Source organism: Oncorhynchus clarkii, unplaced genomic scaffold, assembly GCF_045791955.1.
Source record: "Oncorhynchus clarkii lewisi isolate Uvic-CL-2024 unplaced genomic scaffold, UVic_Ocla_1.0 unplaced_contig_10305_pilon_pilon, whole genome shotgun sequence".
Lineage (NCBI taxonomy): Eukaryota > Metazoa > Chordata > Actinopteri > Salmoniformes > Salmonidae > Oncorhynchus > Oncorhynchus clarkii.
The window spans coordinates 35807-55776 of NW_027258009.1; the positions used below are offsets into that span (position 1 = coordinate 35807).

Genomic DNA, 19970 nt, shown 5'->3' on the forward strand with positions numbered 1-19970 from the left:
CCATCTGACTCTCACCCCTCTCCCATCTGACTCTCACCCCTCTCCCATCTGACACTCACCCCTCTCCCACCTGACTCTCACCCCTCTCCCATCTGACTCTCACCCCTCTCCCATCTGACTCTCACCCCTCTCCCACCTGACTCTCACCCCTCTCCCATCTGACTCTCACCCCTCTCCCACCTGACTCTCACCCCTCTCCCATCTGACTCTCACCCCTCACCCCTCTCTCCCATCTGACTCTCATCCCTCTCCCATCTGACTCTCACCCCTCTCCCATCTGACTCTCACCCCTCTCCCATCTGACTCTCACCCCTCTCCCATCTGACTCTCACCCCTCACCCCTCTCCCATCTGACTCTCATCCCTCTCCCATCTGACTCTCACCCCTCTCCCATCTGACTCTCACCCCTCTCCCATCTGACTCTCACCCCTCTCCCATCTGACTCTCACCCCTCTCCCATCTGACTCTCACCCATCCTCCTCCCGACTCTCACCACTCTCCCATCTGACTCTCACCCCTCCTCCACCCGACTCTCACCCCTCTCCCATCTGACTCTCACCCTCCTCCCAACGACACTCTCCCGTCTGTCTCTACCCACGCCTCAGCCCGTCTCCCCCATCAGGAGAAAGACTGCTCATTTAGAGGGACACTTTAAAATGGATTGTGGTCAGCTGGCTGTGTGTGGTGGAGAGAGTGGAGAGGAGAGAGGGAGGAGAGGAGGAATGGAGAGGAGGGGTGGAGGAGAGAGGGAGGAGGAGAGGAGAGAGGGAGGAGTGGAGGGGAGAGGGAGGAGGAGAGGAGAGAGGGAGGAGAAGAGGAGTGGAGAGGAGGAGGAGGAGAGGAGAGGAGAGAGGAGGAGAGGAGTGGAGTGGAGGAGAGAGGGAGGAGGAGAGAGGGAGGAGTGGAGGAGGAGAGGAGAGATGGAGGAGTGGAGGGGAGGAGTGGAGGGGAGAGGGAGGAGGAGAGGAGAGAGGGAGGAGGAAAGGAGAGGAGAGAGGGAGGAGAAGAGGAGAGGAGAGGAGAGAGGAGGAGAGGAGAGAGGAGGAGAGAGGAGGAGGAGAGGAGAGAGGATGAGAGGAGAGAGGAGAGGAGAGGAGAGAGGATGAGAGGAGAGAGGAGGAGAGGAGAGTAGTAGAATAGACTCACTGGTAGATGTCCTTGCGCAGCACGGTTCTGGTCAGAGGGTTATCTGCCTGAGGGGCCACGCTGACAGATCCTATCTTCAGTACCAGAGTGTCCTCTCTCTCTCTCCTCAGCTGGGGTTCTGGGAGACACAACACACAGTGGGTATCAGACCCAGACAGACCATATACACTTCAGTACCAGAGTGTCCTAAGGAGCCCCCCCTGAGGAGCCCCCCTGAGGAGCCCCCCCTAAGGAGCCCCACTAAGGAACAACCCCCCCCCCCCCCCCCCCCCCCCCCCCCCCAGGGTTGGAGTTAAAACCTCCAGGAGGGTTTCTCTCCAGGAACAGTGTTGGAGTTAAAACCTACAGGACGGTTTCTATTCAGGAACATGGTTGGAGTTAAAACCTCCAGGAGGGTTTCTCTTCAGGAACATGGTTGGAGTTAAAACCTCCAGGAGGGTTTCTCTCCAGGAACAGGGTTGGAATTAAAACCTACAGGAGGGTTTCTCTACAGGAACAGGGTTGGAGTTAAAACCTCCAGGAGGGTTTCTCTTCAGGAACATGGTTGGAGTTAAAACCTCCAGGAGGGTATTGTACAGTACAACGTCGATCTTCTCTGGCTCAACATCAGAGGCCGTAGCTAGAAAGCCTCAATAAATCAGTGAACATGACCTTAAAAAGGTCAGTCCATGGATACCCTCCTGTCTTACCTGTCTTACCTGTCTGTCTTGTCTTACCTGTCTCACCTGTCTGTCCTGTCTGTCCTGTCTGTCCTGTTTGTCCAGTCTGTCCTGTCTGTCCTGTTTGTCCAGTCTGTCCTGTCAGTCCGTGGATCCCCTCCTGTCTTACCTGTCTGTCCTGTCTTACCTGTCTGTCCTGTCTTACCTGTCTCACCTGTCTGTCCTGTCTGTCCTTTCAGTCCATGGATACCCTCCTGTCTTACCTGTCTTACCTGTCTGTCCAGTCTGTCCAGTGTGTTCTGTCTGTCCTGTCTGTCCTATCTTACCTGTCTGTCCTGTCTTACCTGTCTGTCCAGTCTGTCCTGTCTGTCATGTCTGTCCTGTTTGTCCTGTCTTACCTGTCTGTCCTGTCTGTCCAGTCTGTCCTGTCAGTCCGTGGATCCCCTCCTGTCTTACCTGTCTGTCCTGTCTTACCTATCTTACCTGTCTGTCCTGTCTGTCCTGTTTGTCCAGTCTGTCCTGTTTGTCCGGTCTGTCCTGTCTGTCCAGTCTGTCCTGTCTGTCCTGTCTGTCTGGTCTGTCCAGTCTGTCCTGTCTGTCTGGTCTGTCCAGTCTGTCCAGTCTGTCCAGTCTGTCCAGTCTGTCCAGTCTGTCCAGTCTGTCCAGTCTGTCATGTCTTTCCAGTCTGTCCCGGTCTTACCTGTGTGTCTGTCCAGTCTGTCCAGTCTTACCTGTCTGTCCTGTCTGTCCGGTCTGTCCAGTCTGTCCAGTCTGTCCAGTCTGTCCTGTCTGTCCTGTCTGTCCTGTCTGTCCAGTCTGTCCAGTCTGTCCCGGTCTTACCTGTGTGTCTGTCCAGTCTGTCCAGTCTTACCTGTGTGTCTGTCCTGTCTGTCCTGTCTGTCTGGTCTGTCCTGTCTGTCCAGTCTTACCTGTGTGTCTGTCCAGTCTGTCCAGTCTTACCTGTGTGTCTGTCCTGTCTGTCCTGTCTGTCCAGTCTGTCCTGTCTGTCCTGTCTGTCCAGTCTGTCCAGTCTGTCCTGTGTGTCTGTCCTGTCTGTCTGGTCTGTCCTGTCTGTCCAGTCTTACCTGTGTGTCTGTCCTGTCTGTCCAGTCTTACCTGTGTGTCTGTCCTGTCTGTCCAGTCTTACCTGTGTGTCTGTCCTGTCTGTCCAGTCTTACCTGTGTGTCTGTCCTGTCTGTCCAGTCTTACCTGTGTGTCTGTCCTGTCCGTCCAGTCTTACCTGTGTGTCTGTCCTGTCCGTCTGGGTTCCAGGGACAAAACACCCTGATCACCGATGTGTTGACATATAGCAGCGGTAGGCTGCGCGACGTCAGGGCGTGACTTCTCATCGGCTGGCCCGCCGTTTTGCCGAGGTCCCGGTACCGTCGTGGCAGCGAGGCGTGGAACACCCCGGCTACGGTGGCCAGTAGGGGACAGGAGAGGACAAGGTCAAAAGGTTGGGCGGTCAGCAGGATCTCTCTCAGGTAGTGGGGGGACCCGTCAGCCGGGCCCTCCGTCAGCCGCTGGGCCCCGCGAGGATCCGCTCGTTCCAGCCGCGTGGTCAACTTGTGGCGGACGTTTCTGGTGACCGCCTGGGGGAAGGTCATATTTATATAAATACATTATATTACTACTACTACTACTAGTAGTACTACTAATGAATACATAATTCTAATAATATTAATAATAATAGTAATACTAATGAATATATAATACTAATAATATTAATAATAATAGTAATACTAATGAATATATAATACTAATAATGCATAACAATGAATGAATAAATAATAAGACTAATGAATAAATAATAAGACTAATCAATAAATAATAACACTAATCAATAAATAATAAGACTAGTAATACTACTGATACTAATAATAATGAATATATAATAACAATAATAAATACATAATAATAATAATAACAATAATAAATAATAATAATAATAATATATAATAATAATACATAATAATAATAATAATAATATATAATAATAATAATAATATATAATAATAATAATATATAATAATAATAATAATATATAATAATAATAATAATAATAATAATAATATATAATAATAATAATATATAATAATAATAATAATATATAATAATAATATAATAATAATAATAATAATATATAATAATAATAATAATAATAATAATAATAATATAATAATAATATATAATAATAATAATAATATATAATAATAATAATATATAATAATAATAATATATAATAATAATATAATAATAATAATAATAATAATAATAATAATAATAATAATAATATATAATAATAATAATAATAATAATAATAAATAATAATAATAATAATATATAATAATAATAAATAATAATAATAATAAATAATAATAATAATATATAATAATAATAATAATAATAATAATAATATATAATAATAATAATATATAATAATAATAATAATAATATATAATAATAATATATAATAATAATAATAATAATATATAATAATAATAATAATAATAATAATAATATATAATAATAATAAATAATAATAATAATAATAATAATAATATATAATAACAATAATATATAATAATATATAATAATAATAATATATAATAATATATAATAATAATATATAATAATAATAATAATAATAATAATAATAATATATAATAATAATAATATATAATAATAATAATAATAATATATAATAATAATAATAATATATAATAATATATAATAATAATAATAATAATATATAATAATATATAATAATAATAATATATAATAATAATATAATAATAATAATAATAATATATAATAATAATAATATATAATAATATATAATAATAATAATATATAATAATAATATAATAATAATAATAATAATATATAATAATAATAATAATATATAATAATAATAATAATAATAATAATATATAATAATAATATATAATAACAATAATAATAATAATAATAATAATAATAATAAACACATAATAATATCAACAACAACAATAATAACTATTGTAGTAATAATTGTAACCTGGGTGTATGTGATGGACAGGAATCCGTGCTGCTGGTGGGAGGAAACCTCCAGGACCTTGGCTGCTGTCTGATTGGTGGGGAGGTGGAGGAGGTGGAGACAACAGGTTCACAGTGGACCACCACATAAACACTAACTGAGACACATTAAACCAACTCCTGGACTACAATGGATCCTCTCCAGTCAAAGACCAGAGCTTTAAGGTAACACTTCCTATGAACAGTCTCCTGATACACCAATACCACACTCATAAAGCCCCCTACTGGGCCCATAGGGCTCTGGTCTAATGGAGTGCACTACTGGGCCCATAGGGCTCTGGTCTAATGGAGTGCACTACTGGGTCCATAGGGCTCTGGTCTAATGGAGTGCACTACTGGGCCCATAGGGCTCTGGTCTAATGTAGTGCACTACTGGGCCCATAGGGCTCTGGTCTAATGTAGTGCACTACTGGGCCCATAGGGCTCTGGTCTAATGTAGTGCACTACTGGGCCCATAGGGCTCTGGTCTAATGTAGTGCACTACTGGGCCCATAGGGCTCTGGTCTAATGTAGTGCACTACTGGGTCCATAGGGCTCTGGTCTAATGTAGTGCACTACTGGGTCCATAGGGCTCTGGTCTAATGTAGTGCACTACTGGGTCCATAGGTGACTGATCCCAGGCCTGTACTGTATGTGACTGATCCCAGGCCTGTACTGTGTGTGACTGATCCCAGACCTGTACTGTATGTGACTGATCCCAGACCTGTACTGTATGTGTATGACCTGACTGTATGTCCCAGACCTGTACTGTATGTGACTGATCCCAGACCTGTACTGTATGTGACTGATCCCAGGCCTGTACTGTATGTGACTGATCCCAGACCTGTACTGTATGTGACTGATCCCAGACCTGTACTGTATGTGACTCATCCCAGGCCTGTACTGTATGTGACTGATCCCAGACCTGTACTGTATGTGACTGATCCCAGGCCTGTACTGTATGTGACTGTCTAACAGGCCTGTACTGTATGTAACTGATCCCAGACCTGTACTGTATGTAACTGATCCCAGGCCTGTACTGTATGTGACTGATCCCAGACCTGTACTGTATGTGACTGATCCCAGGCCTGTACTGTATGTGACTGATCCGAGACCTGTACTGTATGTTACTGATCCCAGACCTGTACTGTATGTGACTGATCCCAGACCTGTACTGTATGTGACTGTCTAACAGGCCTGTACTGTATGTGACTGTCTAACAGGCCTGTACTGTATGTAACTGATCCCAGACCTGTACTGTATGTAACTGATCCCAGGCCTGTACTGTATGTGACTGATCCAAGACCTGTACTGTATGTGACTGATCCCAGGCCTGTACTGTATGTGACTGATCCCAGACCTGTACTGTATGTAACTGATCCCAGACCTGTACTGTATGTAACTGATCCCAGGCCTGTACTGTATGTGACTGATCCCAGACCTGTACTGTATGTGACTGTATGTCTGGTCTCTAAATGAAACTAGTTTAACTCCGTAGAGGATACCAGGCGTCTTCTGGAGGGCCGTACCTCTTAACAACAAGGAAGTCAATTCAAAGTTAAACAATATCTCTGATTTACAAGCAACATCTATCTACTGTTAACAATCTTAAAACGGTTGATTTGCACAAATTCATTACCGACGAAAATATTTCAATTTTACAATACAAGTGAAAGAAAATGCCGTTGAATTACGAGGAGGGCGATTGGTTAAAGAGATAAGAAGCAATGCCAAGAAAAAGTAGAGCGCGTTTCCACATCAATCACAAGAGTTTGGGCTTTCATCAACCTTTCATCAACCTTTCATCAACCTTTCATCAACAGGGAGAACAAGATGAATACCTCACGGCCATTGTGTTGGCCTTCGTACTATCGTATGAACAACAGGTTGAATTTAAAACCAGTCTATGGAGGAGAGATTTGACCTCTAATCCTCAGAACCAGGATGTAACTGGAGTTAATAGTTCCTGTACAGGTGATGATTCACATCGCCCTCCAAAAGCCAAATCTGAGGTCGATTTAGTCCACTCGGAAGTCCTTATTGTAGCGACTAGGTACGGGTGAACAGGAACGTTTAAACAGAGTTCAGTCGTGCTGAGTCTTTACGGTATGTGACGTTCCCATAACAAACCTGATTGGCTTCTGGGATGGCACTAAACTGAAGCATGATGGGAGTTAAACGGGATAGTTGGATAAAAACCCCCACTGTGACCAAGGTTGATGAGAACTCAGAGAGCTAAAGAGGAAGCTGTGTTCTTACAGGCGGAACGAAGCCAGAGAGGTGGCTGAAGGAGTCCTGTTTGCTGACGGGTCGAACCAACACCGTACGTCTGTTCAGCTTATCAGTACAAGACAGGACAACCCCTCCACAGCGGCCCACTGCAAGACCAGACCCCTCCTCTGGACTGGAGGGGGGGGGGGTCAGAGAGGGGGAGATGGAAACAGATGAGGGGGGGGGGGGGGGACAAGAGAGAGAAAGGAGGAGAGATAGAGGGGAGGGAGGGGACAGAAGTAAAGAAATACAAATCACTAAGACTGGATTAAAAAGAGATGTGATGATTAGATTTTTTTTCTTCTGCAAAACAAAACAAAATAAGAGAAGAACAGAACAAATCAAATTAGTTTTCTGTCCTTTAGCTTGAAGCATCAGGATCGTTGAGGGATGGCCTTATGCTGACACACTTCCTGCCGGGCGGCTGACACACTTCCTGCCGGGCCGGCGGGCAGGTAACAGAACAACGAGATAGAAACGTGTTCAACAGATATGATATATCTGTCATGTATAAGAAGGGATCGTCATCGTGGACAACTTTAATCAGTACATTTCTGTCTGAAACATTTAGGAACGTGTCACCCTTCCTGAAACACAGCCCCGTTGTTGATGTGTATATTTAGTCAGAGACCCTCTGGGCAGCAGGCGACAGCACAAAGCCATCTCTCCAACCACTGTGACATCATCACCCCGGGACAGGAGGACTGGGGGCCCCCGTGTCACAGAAACACTGATTCCATTAGATTAGAGCCACATAATCACAGTTTCAACCTGATTCCATTAGATGATTATAGCAGATCAGAGCAACTGGAGAATGGGGGGGGGGGGGGGGGGGGGGGACACACACACACTGGTCACCTCATTCTGGGCCTTCAAGGACCTTTTTACATCTGTCAAATAGGTGTCAGTATACATGATGTTGTTTAAACTGTGTGTCTCTGTGTCCCCCCCCCCCCCCATCGTTTCTCCAGTGGTCAGAGTAGAGATGTCATTGGCCTAGCTAGGTTAAGAGAAGGGCAGATATATCTGGGCGTGTCGGGTCGGGTCGGTCAACGGGAGCAGAGCGGCAGGCTGCTCTAGACGAAGGCCTCACCACAGACTGTAGAACGACTCCTTCATGACGGACCCAGCAGCCCTCACCAGGCCTGGAACACATAGCATCACACTGTACCTAATATAACGACCCAGCAGCCCTCACCAGGCCTGGAACACATAGTAACACACTGTACCTAATATAACGACCCAGCAGCCCTCACCAGGCCTGGAACACATAGCATCACACTGTACCTAATATAACGACCCAGCAGCCCTCACCAGGCCTGGAACACATAGCATCACACTGTACCTAATATAACGACCCAGCAGCCCTCACCAGGCCTGGAACACATAGCATCACACTGTACCTAATATAACGACCCAGCAGCCCTCACCAGGCCTGGAACACATAGCATCACACTGTACACTGACCCCTGGCTTTAAACAATGACCACTGGCTTTAAACACTGACCACTAACTACCTTTAAACACTGACCCCTGGCTTTAAACCCTGACCCCTACCTTTAAACCCTGACCCCTGGTTATAAACACCGACCCCTGGCTTTAAACATCGACCCCTGGCTTTAAACACCGACCCCTGGCTTTAAACACTGACCCCTACCTTTAAACCCTGACCCCTACCTTTAAACCCTGACCCCTGGCTTTAAACACAGACAACGACAAATCATTAGACATTGATCCATTCAGACGGAGCGCCAGAAACCAAGAGGACGAGATCAGATCAGGATAACAGCTGTACATGATGATACATGGGTTTCTACAGGACCACCTGAGGATTAGAAACAAGATGAACTGAAGACGACACCAAGAAGACGACACCCCACCTCCATCTCACCCCATGACATCATAACCTCCACTCCCATGTTTCCCCTCCTCTCTTCTCTTCTCTTCTCCCCTCCCCTCACCTCTCCTCTCCCATGTCTCCTCTCCTCTCCCCTCCACTCCCATGTCGCCTCTCCTCCCCTCTCCTCTCCTCTCTCCTCCTCTCCCCTCCCCTCCCCTCACCTCTCCCCTCACCTCCTCTCCTCCTCTCCTCTCCTCTCCCCTCCCCTCACCTCTCCTCTCCCCTCCACTCCCATGTCTCCTCCCCTCCCCTCTCCTCTCCTCTCCCCCCCTCCCCTCCTCCCCTCCCCCTCCTCTCCTCCCCTCTCCCCTCCTATCTCCTCTCCTCCCCTCTCATCTCCTCTCCTCTCCTCTCCTCTCCTCTCCTTTCTCCCATGTGTTTCAGTACGGCGAAGAATAGATCAATTAATTACTGTCACTGGAGAGAACAGTACGTGTTGGGAGGGAGGGAGGGAGGGAGGGAGGGAGGGAGGGAGGGAGGGAGGGAGGGAGGGAGAAGAAAGGAAAGAGGAGGAGATGACTATAGGAGGGTTAAACATGCACAGCACATTTATGGCACAGCTTCATGCCAATATTTTAACATCTGCAATTTCAATGGAAGAGCCCTCTCATAGCTCCATCCCCAGCCCTCTCATAGCTCCACCCCCAGCCCTCTCATAGCTTCATCCCCAGCCCTCTCATAGCTCCACCCCCAGCCCTCTCATAGCTCCAACCCCAGCCCTCTCATAGCTCCAACCCCAGCCCTCTCATAGCTCCATCCCCAGCCCTCTCATAGCTCCATCCCCAGCCCTCTCATAGCTCCACCCCCAGCCCTCTCATAGCTCCACCCCCAGCCCTCTCATAGCTCCATCCCCAGCCCTCTCATAGCTCCATCCCCAGCCCTCTCATAGCTCCATCCCCAGCCCTCTCATAGCTCCATCCCCAGCCCTCTCATAGCTCCATCCCCAGCCCTCTCATAGCTCCACCCCCAGCCCTCTCATAGCTCCATCCCCAGCCCTCTCATAGCTCCATCCCCAGCCCTCTCATAGCTCCATCCCCAGCCCTCTCATAGCTCCATCCCCAGCCCTCTCATAGCTCCATCCCCAGCCCTCTCATAGCTCCATCCCCAGCCCTCTCATAGCTCCATCCCCAGCCCTCTCATAGCTCCATCCCCAGCCCTCTCATAGCTCCATCCCCAGCCCTCTCATAGCTCCATCCCCAGCCCTCTCATAGCTCCATCCCCAGCCCTCTCATAGCCCCATCCCCAGCCCTCTCATAGCTCCATCCCCAGCCCTCTCATAGCTCCATCCCCAGCCCTCTCATAGCTCCATCCCCAGCCCTCTCATAGCTCCATCCCCAGCCCTCTCATAGCTCCATCCCCAGCCCTCTCATAGCTCCATCCCCAGCCCTCTCATAGCTCCACCCCCAGCCCTCTCATAGCTCCATCCCCAGCCCCCTCTCTCATAGCTCCATCCCCAGCCCCCTCTCTCATAGCTCCATCCCCAGCCCCCTCTCTCATAGCTCCATCCCCAGCCCCCTCTTTCATAGCTCCATCCCCAGCCCTCTCATAGCTCCATCCCCAGCCCTCTCATAGCTCCATCCCCAGCCCCCTCTCTCATAGCTCCATCCCCAGCCCTCTCATAGCTCCATCCCCAGCCCCCCCTCTCATAGCTTCAACCCCAGCCCCCTCTCTCATAGCTCCACCCCCAGCCCCCTCTCTCATAGCTCCATCCCCAGCCCTCTCTCTCATAGCTCCATCCCCAGCCCTCTCATAGCTCCATCCCCAGCCCTCTCATAGCTCCATCCCCAGCCCTCTCATAGCTCCATCCCCAGCCCTCTCATAGCTCCATCCCCAGCCCTCTCATAGCTCCATCCCCAGCCCTCTCATAGCTCCATCCCCAGCCCCCTCTCTCATAGCTCCATCCCCAGCCCCCTCTCTCATAGCTCCATCCCCAGCCCCCTCTCTCTAGCTCCATAGCCTCCTCTCTCATAGCTCCATCCCCAGCCCCCTCTCATAGCTCCATCCCCAGCCCTCTCATAGCTCCATCCCCAGCCCTCCCCTCTCTCATAGCTCCATCCCCAGCCCTCTCATAGCTCCATCCCCAGCCCTCTCATAGCTCCATCCCCAGCCCTCTCATAGCTCCATCCCCAGCCCTCTCATAGCTCCATCCCCAGCCCCCTCTCTCATAGCTCCAACCCCAGCCCCCTCTCTCATAGCTCCATCCCCAGCCCTCTCATAGCTCCATCCCCAGCCCTCTCATAGCTCCAACCCCAACCCCCTCTCTCATAGCTCCATCCCCAGCCCCCTCTCTCATAGCTCCATCCCCAGCCTCCTCTCTCATAGCTCCATCCCCAGCCCTCTCATAGCTCCATCCCCAGCCCTCTCATAGCTCCATCCCCAGCCCTCTCATAGCTCCATCCCCAGCCCTCTCTCTCATAGCTCCATCCCCAGCCCTCTCATAGCTCCATCCCCAGCCCTCTCATAGCTCATCCCCAGCCCTCTCATAGCCCCAGCCCCAGCCCTCTCATAGCTCCATCCCCAGCCCTCTCTCTCATAGCTCCATCCCCCGCCCTCTCATAGCTCCATCCCCAGCCCTCTCAGAGCTCCATCCCCAGCCCTCTCATAGCTCCATCCCCAGCCCTCTCATAGCTCCATCCCCAGCCCTCTCATAGCTCCAACCCCAGCCCCCTCTCATAGCTCCATCCCCAGCCCTCTCATAGCTCCATCCCCAGCCCTCTCATAGCTCCAACCCCAACCCCCTCTCTCATAGCTCCATCCCCAGCCCCCTCTCTCATAGCTCCATCCCCAGCCTCCTCTCTCATAGCTCCATCCCCAGCCCTCTCATAGCTCCATCCCCAGCCCTCTCATAGCTCCATCCCCAGCCCTCTCATAGCTCCATCCCCAGCCCCTCTCTCATAGCTCCATCCCCAGCCCTCTCATAGCTCCATCCCCAGCCCTCTCATAGCTTCCATCCCCAGCCCTCTCATAGCTCCATCCCCAGCCCTCTCATAGCTCCATCCCCAGCCCCTCTCTCATAGCTCCATCCCCAGCCCTCTCATAGCTCCATCCCCAGCCCTCTCATAGCTCCATCCCCAGCCCTCTCATAGCTCCATCCCCAGCCCTCTCATAGCTCCAACCCCAGCCCCCTCGCTCATAGCTCCATCCCCAGCCCTCTCATAGCTCCATCCCCAGCCCTCTCATAGCTCCAACCCCAACCCCCTCTCTCATAGCTCCATCCCCAGCCCCCTCTCTCATAGCTCCATCCCCAGCCTCCTCTCTCATAGCTCCATCCCCAGCCCTCTCATAGCTCCATCCCCAGCCCTATCATAGCTCCATCCCCAGCCCTATCTCTCATAGCTCCATCCCCAGCCCTCTCTCTCATAGCTCCATCCCCAGCCCTCTCATAGCTCCATCCCCAGCCCTCTCATAGCTCCATCCCCAGCCCTCTCATAGCTTCATCCCCAGCCCTCTCATAGCTCCATCCCCAGCCCTCTCATAGCTCCATCCCCAGCCCTCTCATAGCTCCAACCCCAGCCCTCTCTCTCATAGCTCCATCCCCAGCCCTCTCATAGCTCCATCCCCAGCCCTCTCATAGCTCCAACCCCAGCCCCCTCTCTCATAGCTCCATCCCCAGCCCCCTCTCTCATAGCTCCATCCTCTCTCTCATAGCTCCAACCCCAGCCCTCACTCTCATAGCTCCATCCCCAGCCCCATCTCTCTCATAGCTCCATCCCCAGCCCCCTCTCTCATAGCTCCATCCCCAGCCCTCTCATAGCTCCAACCCCAGCCCCCTCTCTCATAGCTCCATCCCCAGCCCCCTCTCTCATAGCTCCATCCTCTCTCTCATAGCTCCAACCCCAGCCCTCACTCTCATAGCTCCATCCCCAGCCCCCTCTCTCTCATAGCTCCATCCCCAGCCCCCTCTCTCATAGCTCCATCCCCAGCCCTCTCATAGCTCCAACCCCAGCCCCCTCTCTCATAGCTCCATCCCCAGCCCTCTCATAGCTCCATCCCCAGCCCTCTCATAGCTCCAACCCCATCCCCCTCTCTCATAGCTCCATCCCCAGCCCCCTCTCTCATAGCTCCATCCTCTCTCTCATAGCTCCAACCCCAGCCCTCACTCTCATAGCTCCATCCCCAGCCCCATCTCTCTCATAGCTCCATCCCAAGCCCCCTCTCTCATAGCTCCATCCCCAGCCCTCTCATAGCTCCAACCCCAGCCCTCTCATAGCTCCAACCCCAGCCCCCTCTCTCATAGCTCCATCCCCAGCCCCCTCTCTCATAGCTCCATCCTCTCTCTCATAGCTCCAACCCCAGCCCTCACTCTCATAGCTCCATCCCCAGCCCCCTCTCTCTCATAGCTCCATCCCCAGCCCTCTCATAGCTCCAACCCCAGCCCCCTCATAGCTCCATCCCCAGCCCTCTCATAGCTCCATCCCCAGCCCTCTCATAGCTCTATCCCCAGCCCCCTCTCTCATAGCTCCATCCCCAGCCCTCTCATAGCTCCAACCCCAGCCCCCTCTCTCATAGCTCCATCCCCAGCCCCCTCTCTCATAGCTCAATCCTCTCTCTCATAGCTCCAACCCCAGCCCTCACTCTCATAGCTCCATCCCCAGCCCCCTCTCTCTCATAGCTCCATCCCCAGCCCCCTCTCTCTCATAGCTCCATTCCCAGCACCCTCTCTCATAGCTCCATCCTCTCTCTCATAGCTCCAACCCCAGCCCCCTCTCTCATAGCTCCATCCTCTCTCTCATAGCTCCAACCCCAGCCCCCTCTCTCATAGTTCCATCCTCCCTCTCATAGCTCCAACCCCAGCCCCCCCCTCTTTCATAGCTCCAACCACAGCCCCCTCTCTCATAGTTCCATCCTCCCTCTCATAGCTCCATCCCCAGCCCTCTCATAGCTCCATCCCCAGCCCTCTCATAGCTCCATCCCCAGCCCTCTCATAGCTCCATCCCCAGCCCTCTCATAGCTCCATCCCCAGCCCTCTCATAGCTCCATCCCCAGCCCCCTCTCTCATAGCTCCATCCCCAGCCCCCTCTCTCATAGCTCCATCCCCAGCCCCCTCTCTCATAGCTCCATCCCCAGCCTCCTCTCTCATAGCTCCATCCCCAGCCCTCTCATAGCTCCATCCCCAGCCCTCTCATAGCTCCATCCCCAGCCCTCTCTCTCATAGCTCCATCCCCAGCCCTCTCATAGCTCCATCCCCAGCCCTCTCATAGCTTCATCCCCAGCCCTCTCATAGCTCCATCCCCAGCCCTCTCAAAGCTCCATCCCCAGCCCTCTCTCTCATAGCTCCATCCCCAGCCCTCTCATAGCTCCATCCCCAGCCCTCTCATAGCTCCATCCCCAGCCCTCTCATAGCTTCATCCCCAGCCCTCTCATAGCTCCATCCCCAGCCCTCTCATAGCTCCATCCCCAGCCCTCTCATAGCTCCAACCCCAGCCCCCTCTCTCATAGCTCCATCCCCAGCCCTCTCATAGCTCCATCCCCAGCCCTCTCATAGCTCCAACCCCAACCCCCTCTCTCATAGCTCCATCCCCAGCCCCCTCTCTCATAGCTCCATCCCCAGCCTCCTCTCTCATAGCTCCATCCCCAGCCCTCTCATAGCTCCATCCCCAGCCCTCTCATAGCTCCATCCCCAGCCCTCTCATAGCTCCATCCCCAGCCCTCTCTCTCATAGCTCCATCCCCAGCCCTCTCATAGCTCCATCCCCAGCCCTCTCATAGCTTCATCCCCAGCCCTCTCATAGCTCCATCCCCAGCCCTCTCATAGCTCCATCCCCAGCCCTCTCTCTCATAGCTCCATCCCCAGCCCTCTCATAGCTCCATCCCCAGCCCTCTCATAGCTCCATCCCCAGCCCTCTCATAGCTTCATCCCCAGCCCTCTCATAGCTCCATCCCCAGCCCTCTCATAGCTCCATCCCCAGCCCTCTCATAGCTCCAACCCCAGCCCCCTCTCTCATAGCTCCATCCCCAGCCCTCTCATAGCTCCATCCCCAGCCCTCTCATAGCTCCATCCCCAGCCCTCTCATAGCTCCATCCCCAGCCCTATCTCTCATAGCTCCATCCCCAGCCCTCTCTCTCATAGCTCCATCCCCAGCCCTCTCATAGCTCCATCCCCAGTCCTCTCATAGCTCCATCCCCAGCCCTCTCATAGCTTCATCCCCAGCCCTCTCATAGCTCCATCCCCAGCCCTCTCATAGCTCCATCCCCAGCCCTCTCATAGCTCCAACCCCAGCCCTCTCTCTCATAGCTCCATCCCCAGCCCTCTCATAGCTCCATCCCCAGCCCTCTCATAGCTCCAACCCCAGCCCCCTCTCTCATAGCTCCATCCCCAGCCCCCTCTCTCATAGCTCCATCCTCTCTCTCATAGCTCCAACCCCAGCCCTCACTCTCATAGCTCCATCCCCAGCCCCATCTCTCTCATAGCTCCATCCCCAGCCCCCTCTCTCATAGCTCCATCCCCAGCCCTCTCATAGCTCCAACCCCAGCCCTCTCATAGCTCCAACCCCAGCCCCCTCTCTCATAGCTCCATCCCCAGCCCCCTCTCTCATAGCTCCATCCTCTCTCTCATAGCTCCAACCCCAGCCCTCACTCTCATAGCTCCATCCCCAGCCCCCTCTCTCTCATAGCTCCATCCCCAGCCCCCTCTCTCATAGCTCCATCCCCAGCCCTCTCATAGCTCCAACCCCAGCCCCCTCTCTCATAGCTCCATCCCCAGCCCTCTCATAGCGCCAACCCCAGCCCCCTCTCTCATAGCTCCATCCCCAGCCCCCTCTCTCATAGCTCCATCCTCTCTCTCATAGCTCCAACCCCAGCCCTCACTCTCATAGCTCCATCCCCAGCCCCATCTCTCTCATAGCTCCATCCCCAGCCCCCTCTCTCATAGCTCCATCCCCAGCCCTCTCATAGCTCCAACCCCAGCCCTCTCATAGCTCCAACCCCAGCCCCCTCTCTCATAGCTCCATCCCCAGCCCCCTCTCTCATAGCTCCATCCTCTCTCTCATAGCTCCAACCCCAGCTCTCACTCTCATAGCTCCATCCCCAGCCCCCTCTCTCTCATAGCTCCATCCCCAGCCCTCTCATAGCTCCAACCCCAGCCCCCTCATAGCTCCATCCCCAGCCCTCTCATAGCTCCATCCCCAGCCCTCTCATAGCTCTATCCCCAGCCCCCTCTCTCATAGCTCCATCCCCAGCCCTCTCATAGCTCCAACCCCAGCCCCCTCTCTCATAGCTCCATCCCCAGCCCCCTCTCTCATAGCTCAATCCTCTCTCTCATAGCTCCAACCCCAGCCCTCACTCTCATAGCTCCATCCCCAGCCCCCTCTCTCTCATAGCTCCATCCCCAGCCCCCTCTCTCTCATAGCTCCATTCCCAGCACCCTCTCTCATAGCTCCATCCTCTCTCTCATAGCTCCAACCCCAGCCCCCTCTCTCATAGCTCCATCCTCTCTCTCATAGCTCCAACCCCAGCCCCCTCTCTCATAGTTCCATCCTCCCTCTCATAGCTCCAACCCCAGCCCCCCCCCTCTTTCATAGCTCCAACCACAGCCCCCTCTCTCATAGTTCCATCCTCCCTCTCATAGCTCCATCCCCAGCCCCCCCTCTTTCATAGCTCCAACCCCAGCCCCCTATCTCATAGCTCCATCCTCTCTCTCATAGCTCCATCCCCAGGACCCCTCTCTCATAGCTCCATCCCCAGCCCTCTCTCTCATAGCTCCATCCTCTCTCTCATAGCTCCAACCCCAGCCCTCTCTCTCATAGCTCCATCCCCAGCCCTCTCATAGCTCCAACCCCAGCCCCCTCTCTCATAGCTCCATCCCCAGCCCCCTCTCTCATAGCTCCATCCTCTCTCTCATAGCTCCAACCCCAGCCCTCACTCTCATAGCTCCATCCCCAGCCCCCTCTCTCTCATAGCTCCATCCCCAGCCCCCTCTCTCTCATAGCTCCATTCCCAGCACCCTCTCTCATAGCTCCATTCCCAGCACCCTCTCTCATAGTTCCATCCTCCCTCTCATAGCTCTAACCCCAGCCCCCTATCTCATAGCTCCATCCCCAGCCCCCCCTCTCTCATAGCTCCAACCCCAGCCCCCTATCTCATAGCTCCATCCTCTCTCTCATAGCTCCATCCCCAGGACCCCTCTCTCATAGCTCCATCCCCAGCCCTCTCTCTCATAGCTCCATCCTCTCTCTCATAGCTCCAACCCCAGCCCTCTCTCTCAGAGCTCCATCCTCAGCCCCCTCTCTCATAGCTCCATCCTCTCTCTCATAGCTCCAACCCCAGCCCCGTCTCTCATAGCTCCATCCTCTCTCTCATAGCTCCATCCCCAGCCCCCCCTCTCTCATAGCTCCATCCCCAGCCCCCTCTCTCATAGCTCCATCCCCAGCCCTCTCTCTCATTGCTCCATCCCCAGCCCTCTCTCTCATAGCTCCATCCTCTCACTCATAGCTCCATCCCCAGGACCCCTCTCTCATAGCTCCATCCCCAGCCCTCTCTCTCATAGCTCCATCCTCTCTCTCATAGCTCCATCCCCAGGACCCCTCTCTCATAGCTCCATCCCCAGCGCCCTCTCTCTCATAGCTCCATCCCCAGCCCCCTCTCTCATAGCTCCATCCCCATCCCTCTCATAGCTCCAACCCCAGCCCTCTCTCTCATAGCTCCATCCCCAGCCCTCTCATAGCTCCATCCCCAGCCCCCTCTCTCATAGCTCCATCCCCAGCCCACTCTCTCTCATAGCTCCAACCCCAGCCCCCTCTCTCATAGCTCCATCCCCAGCCCCTCTCTCATAGCTCCATCCCCAGCCCCCTCTCTCATAGCTCCATCCCCAGCCCCCTCTCTCAAAGCTCCAACCCCAGCCCCCTCTCTCATAGCTCCATCCCCAGCCCCCTCTCTCATAGCTCCATCCCCAGCCCCCTCTCTCATAGCTCCATCCGCAGCCCCCCTCTCTCATAGCTCCAACCCCAGCCCCCTCTCTCATAGCTCCATCCCCAGCCCCCCCTCTCTCATAGCTCCATCCCCAGCCCCCCCCTCTCTCTCATAGCTCCAACCCCAGCCCTCTCTCTCATAGCTCCATCCTCTCTCTCATAGCTCCATCCCCAGCCCCCTCTCTCATAGCTCCAACCCCAGCCCTCTCTCACAGCTCATAGCCCCATCCTCTCTCTCACAGCTCCATCCCCAGCCTCCTCTCTCATAGCTCAATCCCCAGCCCCCCCTCTCATAGCTCCATCCCCAGCCCCCTCTCTCATAGCTCAATCCACAGCCCCCTCTCTCATAGCTCTTCTGCCTCTGAGGGACGGGACATGACACTCACTGGCTGAGGGACGGGACATGATGCTCGTTGGCTGAGGGACATGACATGACACTCACTGGCTGAGGGACGGGACATGATGCTCGTTGGCTGAGGGACATGACAGGACACTCACTGGCTCAGGGACGGGACATGACAGGACACTCACTGGCTGAGGGACGGGACATGATGGGAAACACCACCACTGTGACCAGACAGGAACACAGAGACAGGAACACAGAGACAGGAACACAGAGACAGGAACACAGAGACAGGAACACAGAGGAACAGGAACACAGAGGAACAGGAACAGAGACAGGAACACAGAGACAGGAACACAGAGACAGGAACACAGAGACAGAACACAGAGACAGGAACACAGAGGAACAGGAACACAGAGCCAGGAACACAGAGCCAGGAACACAGAGGAACAGGAACACAGAGGAACAGGAACACAGAGAAACATGAACACAGAGAAACATGAACACAGAGAAACATGAACACAGAGCCAGGAACACAGAGCCAGGAACACAGAGGAACACAGAGGAACAGGAACACAGAGCCAGGACTGAGACAGCCTGTCCTGTCAGGATCCAGGAGACATCTGGATGTACCTGGTCTGGTACTGGTCCATGTTGAAGCTGCCCACTTTACATTTAATCTTGGTGTAAACATCCTGAACATCTACTGACGCACTGAGATCCTCAGCCTCACTGATCACACAGATCTCTGGAGAGAGAGAGAGGGGGTTGAGAGGGAGAGAGAGGGAGGGGGGAGAGGAGGGAGGGGGAGAGATATAGGGGGGAGAGGGGGAGAGAGAGAGAGGGAGGGGGGAGAGGGAGGGGGAGAGATAGAGGGGGGGAGAGAGGGAGAGAGAGAGAGGGAGGGGGAGAGATAGAGGGGGGGAGAGAGGGAGAGAGGGGGGAGAGAGGGGGGGTGAGAGGGAGGGGGGAGAGGGAGAAAGGGGGAGAGAGAGGGAGGGGGGAGAGAGGGATAGGGAGAGAGGGAGAGAGAGATAGAGAGAGGGAGAGAGAGAGATAGAGAGAGGGAGAGAGAGAGGGGGAGAGAGAGGGGGGAGAGAGGGGGGGAGAGAGAGGGCGAGAGGGGGGTGAGGTAGAGGAGGAATGGGGGAGAGAGACATGGAGAGAGGGTGGGGGAAAGAGAGGGGGGAAGGAGAGAGAGAGAGAGGGGGGAGAGAGACAGGGAGAGAGGGATGGGGAGAGAGAGGGGGGGAGAGAGAGGGGGAGAGAGACAGGGAAAGAGAGAGAGGGGGGATAGAGGGGGAGGGGGAGAGGGGGGGGGGGGGGGGAGAGAACATTAGTGGGAGACAGATCATGTGTGTTGCCTGACATGCGTATGACTATGTGTGTTTGTGTCTGAACATACTCTAAACATACTCTAAACTCCGCCCATCTCTAAACTCCGCCCATCTCACTCGAGATAGAAATCACTGGCTCCGCCCATCTCACTTGAGATAGAAATCACTGGCTCCGCCCATCTCACTCGAGATAGAAATCACTGGCTCCGCCCATCTCACTCGAGATAGAAATCACTGGCTCCGCCCATCTCACTCGAGATAGAAATCACTGGCTCCGCCCATCTCACTCGAGATAGAAATCACTGGCTCCGTCCATCTCACTCCAGATAGAAATCACTGGCTCCGCCCATCT

General features: G+C 52.7%; 1 protein-coding gene across 1 annotated transcript in view; it reads right to left on the reverse strand.

Annotated features, from left to right (window-relative positions):
* Positions 1-1142: 1142 nt before the first annotated feature.
* The window catches only part of LOC139394482 (intermembrane lipid transfer protein VPS13B-like), a 173880-nt gene continuing 155052 nt past the window's right edge, over positions 1143-19970 (reverse strand). Inside the window, exons 10-14 of the mRNA XM_071142556.1 lie at positions 18915-19029; positions 7122-7266; positions 4846-4914; positions 3046-3397; positions 1143-1264 (exon numbers count right to left, since the gene is read on the reverse strand). Of these exons, the coding sequence (XP_070998657.1) occupies positions 1143-1264; positions 3046-3397; positions 4846-4914; positions 7122-7266; positions 18915-19029 (803 nt within the window). The remainder of the gene's footprint in view (positions 1265-3045; positions 3398-4845; positions 4915-7121; positions 7267-18914; positions 19030-19970) is intronic.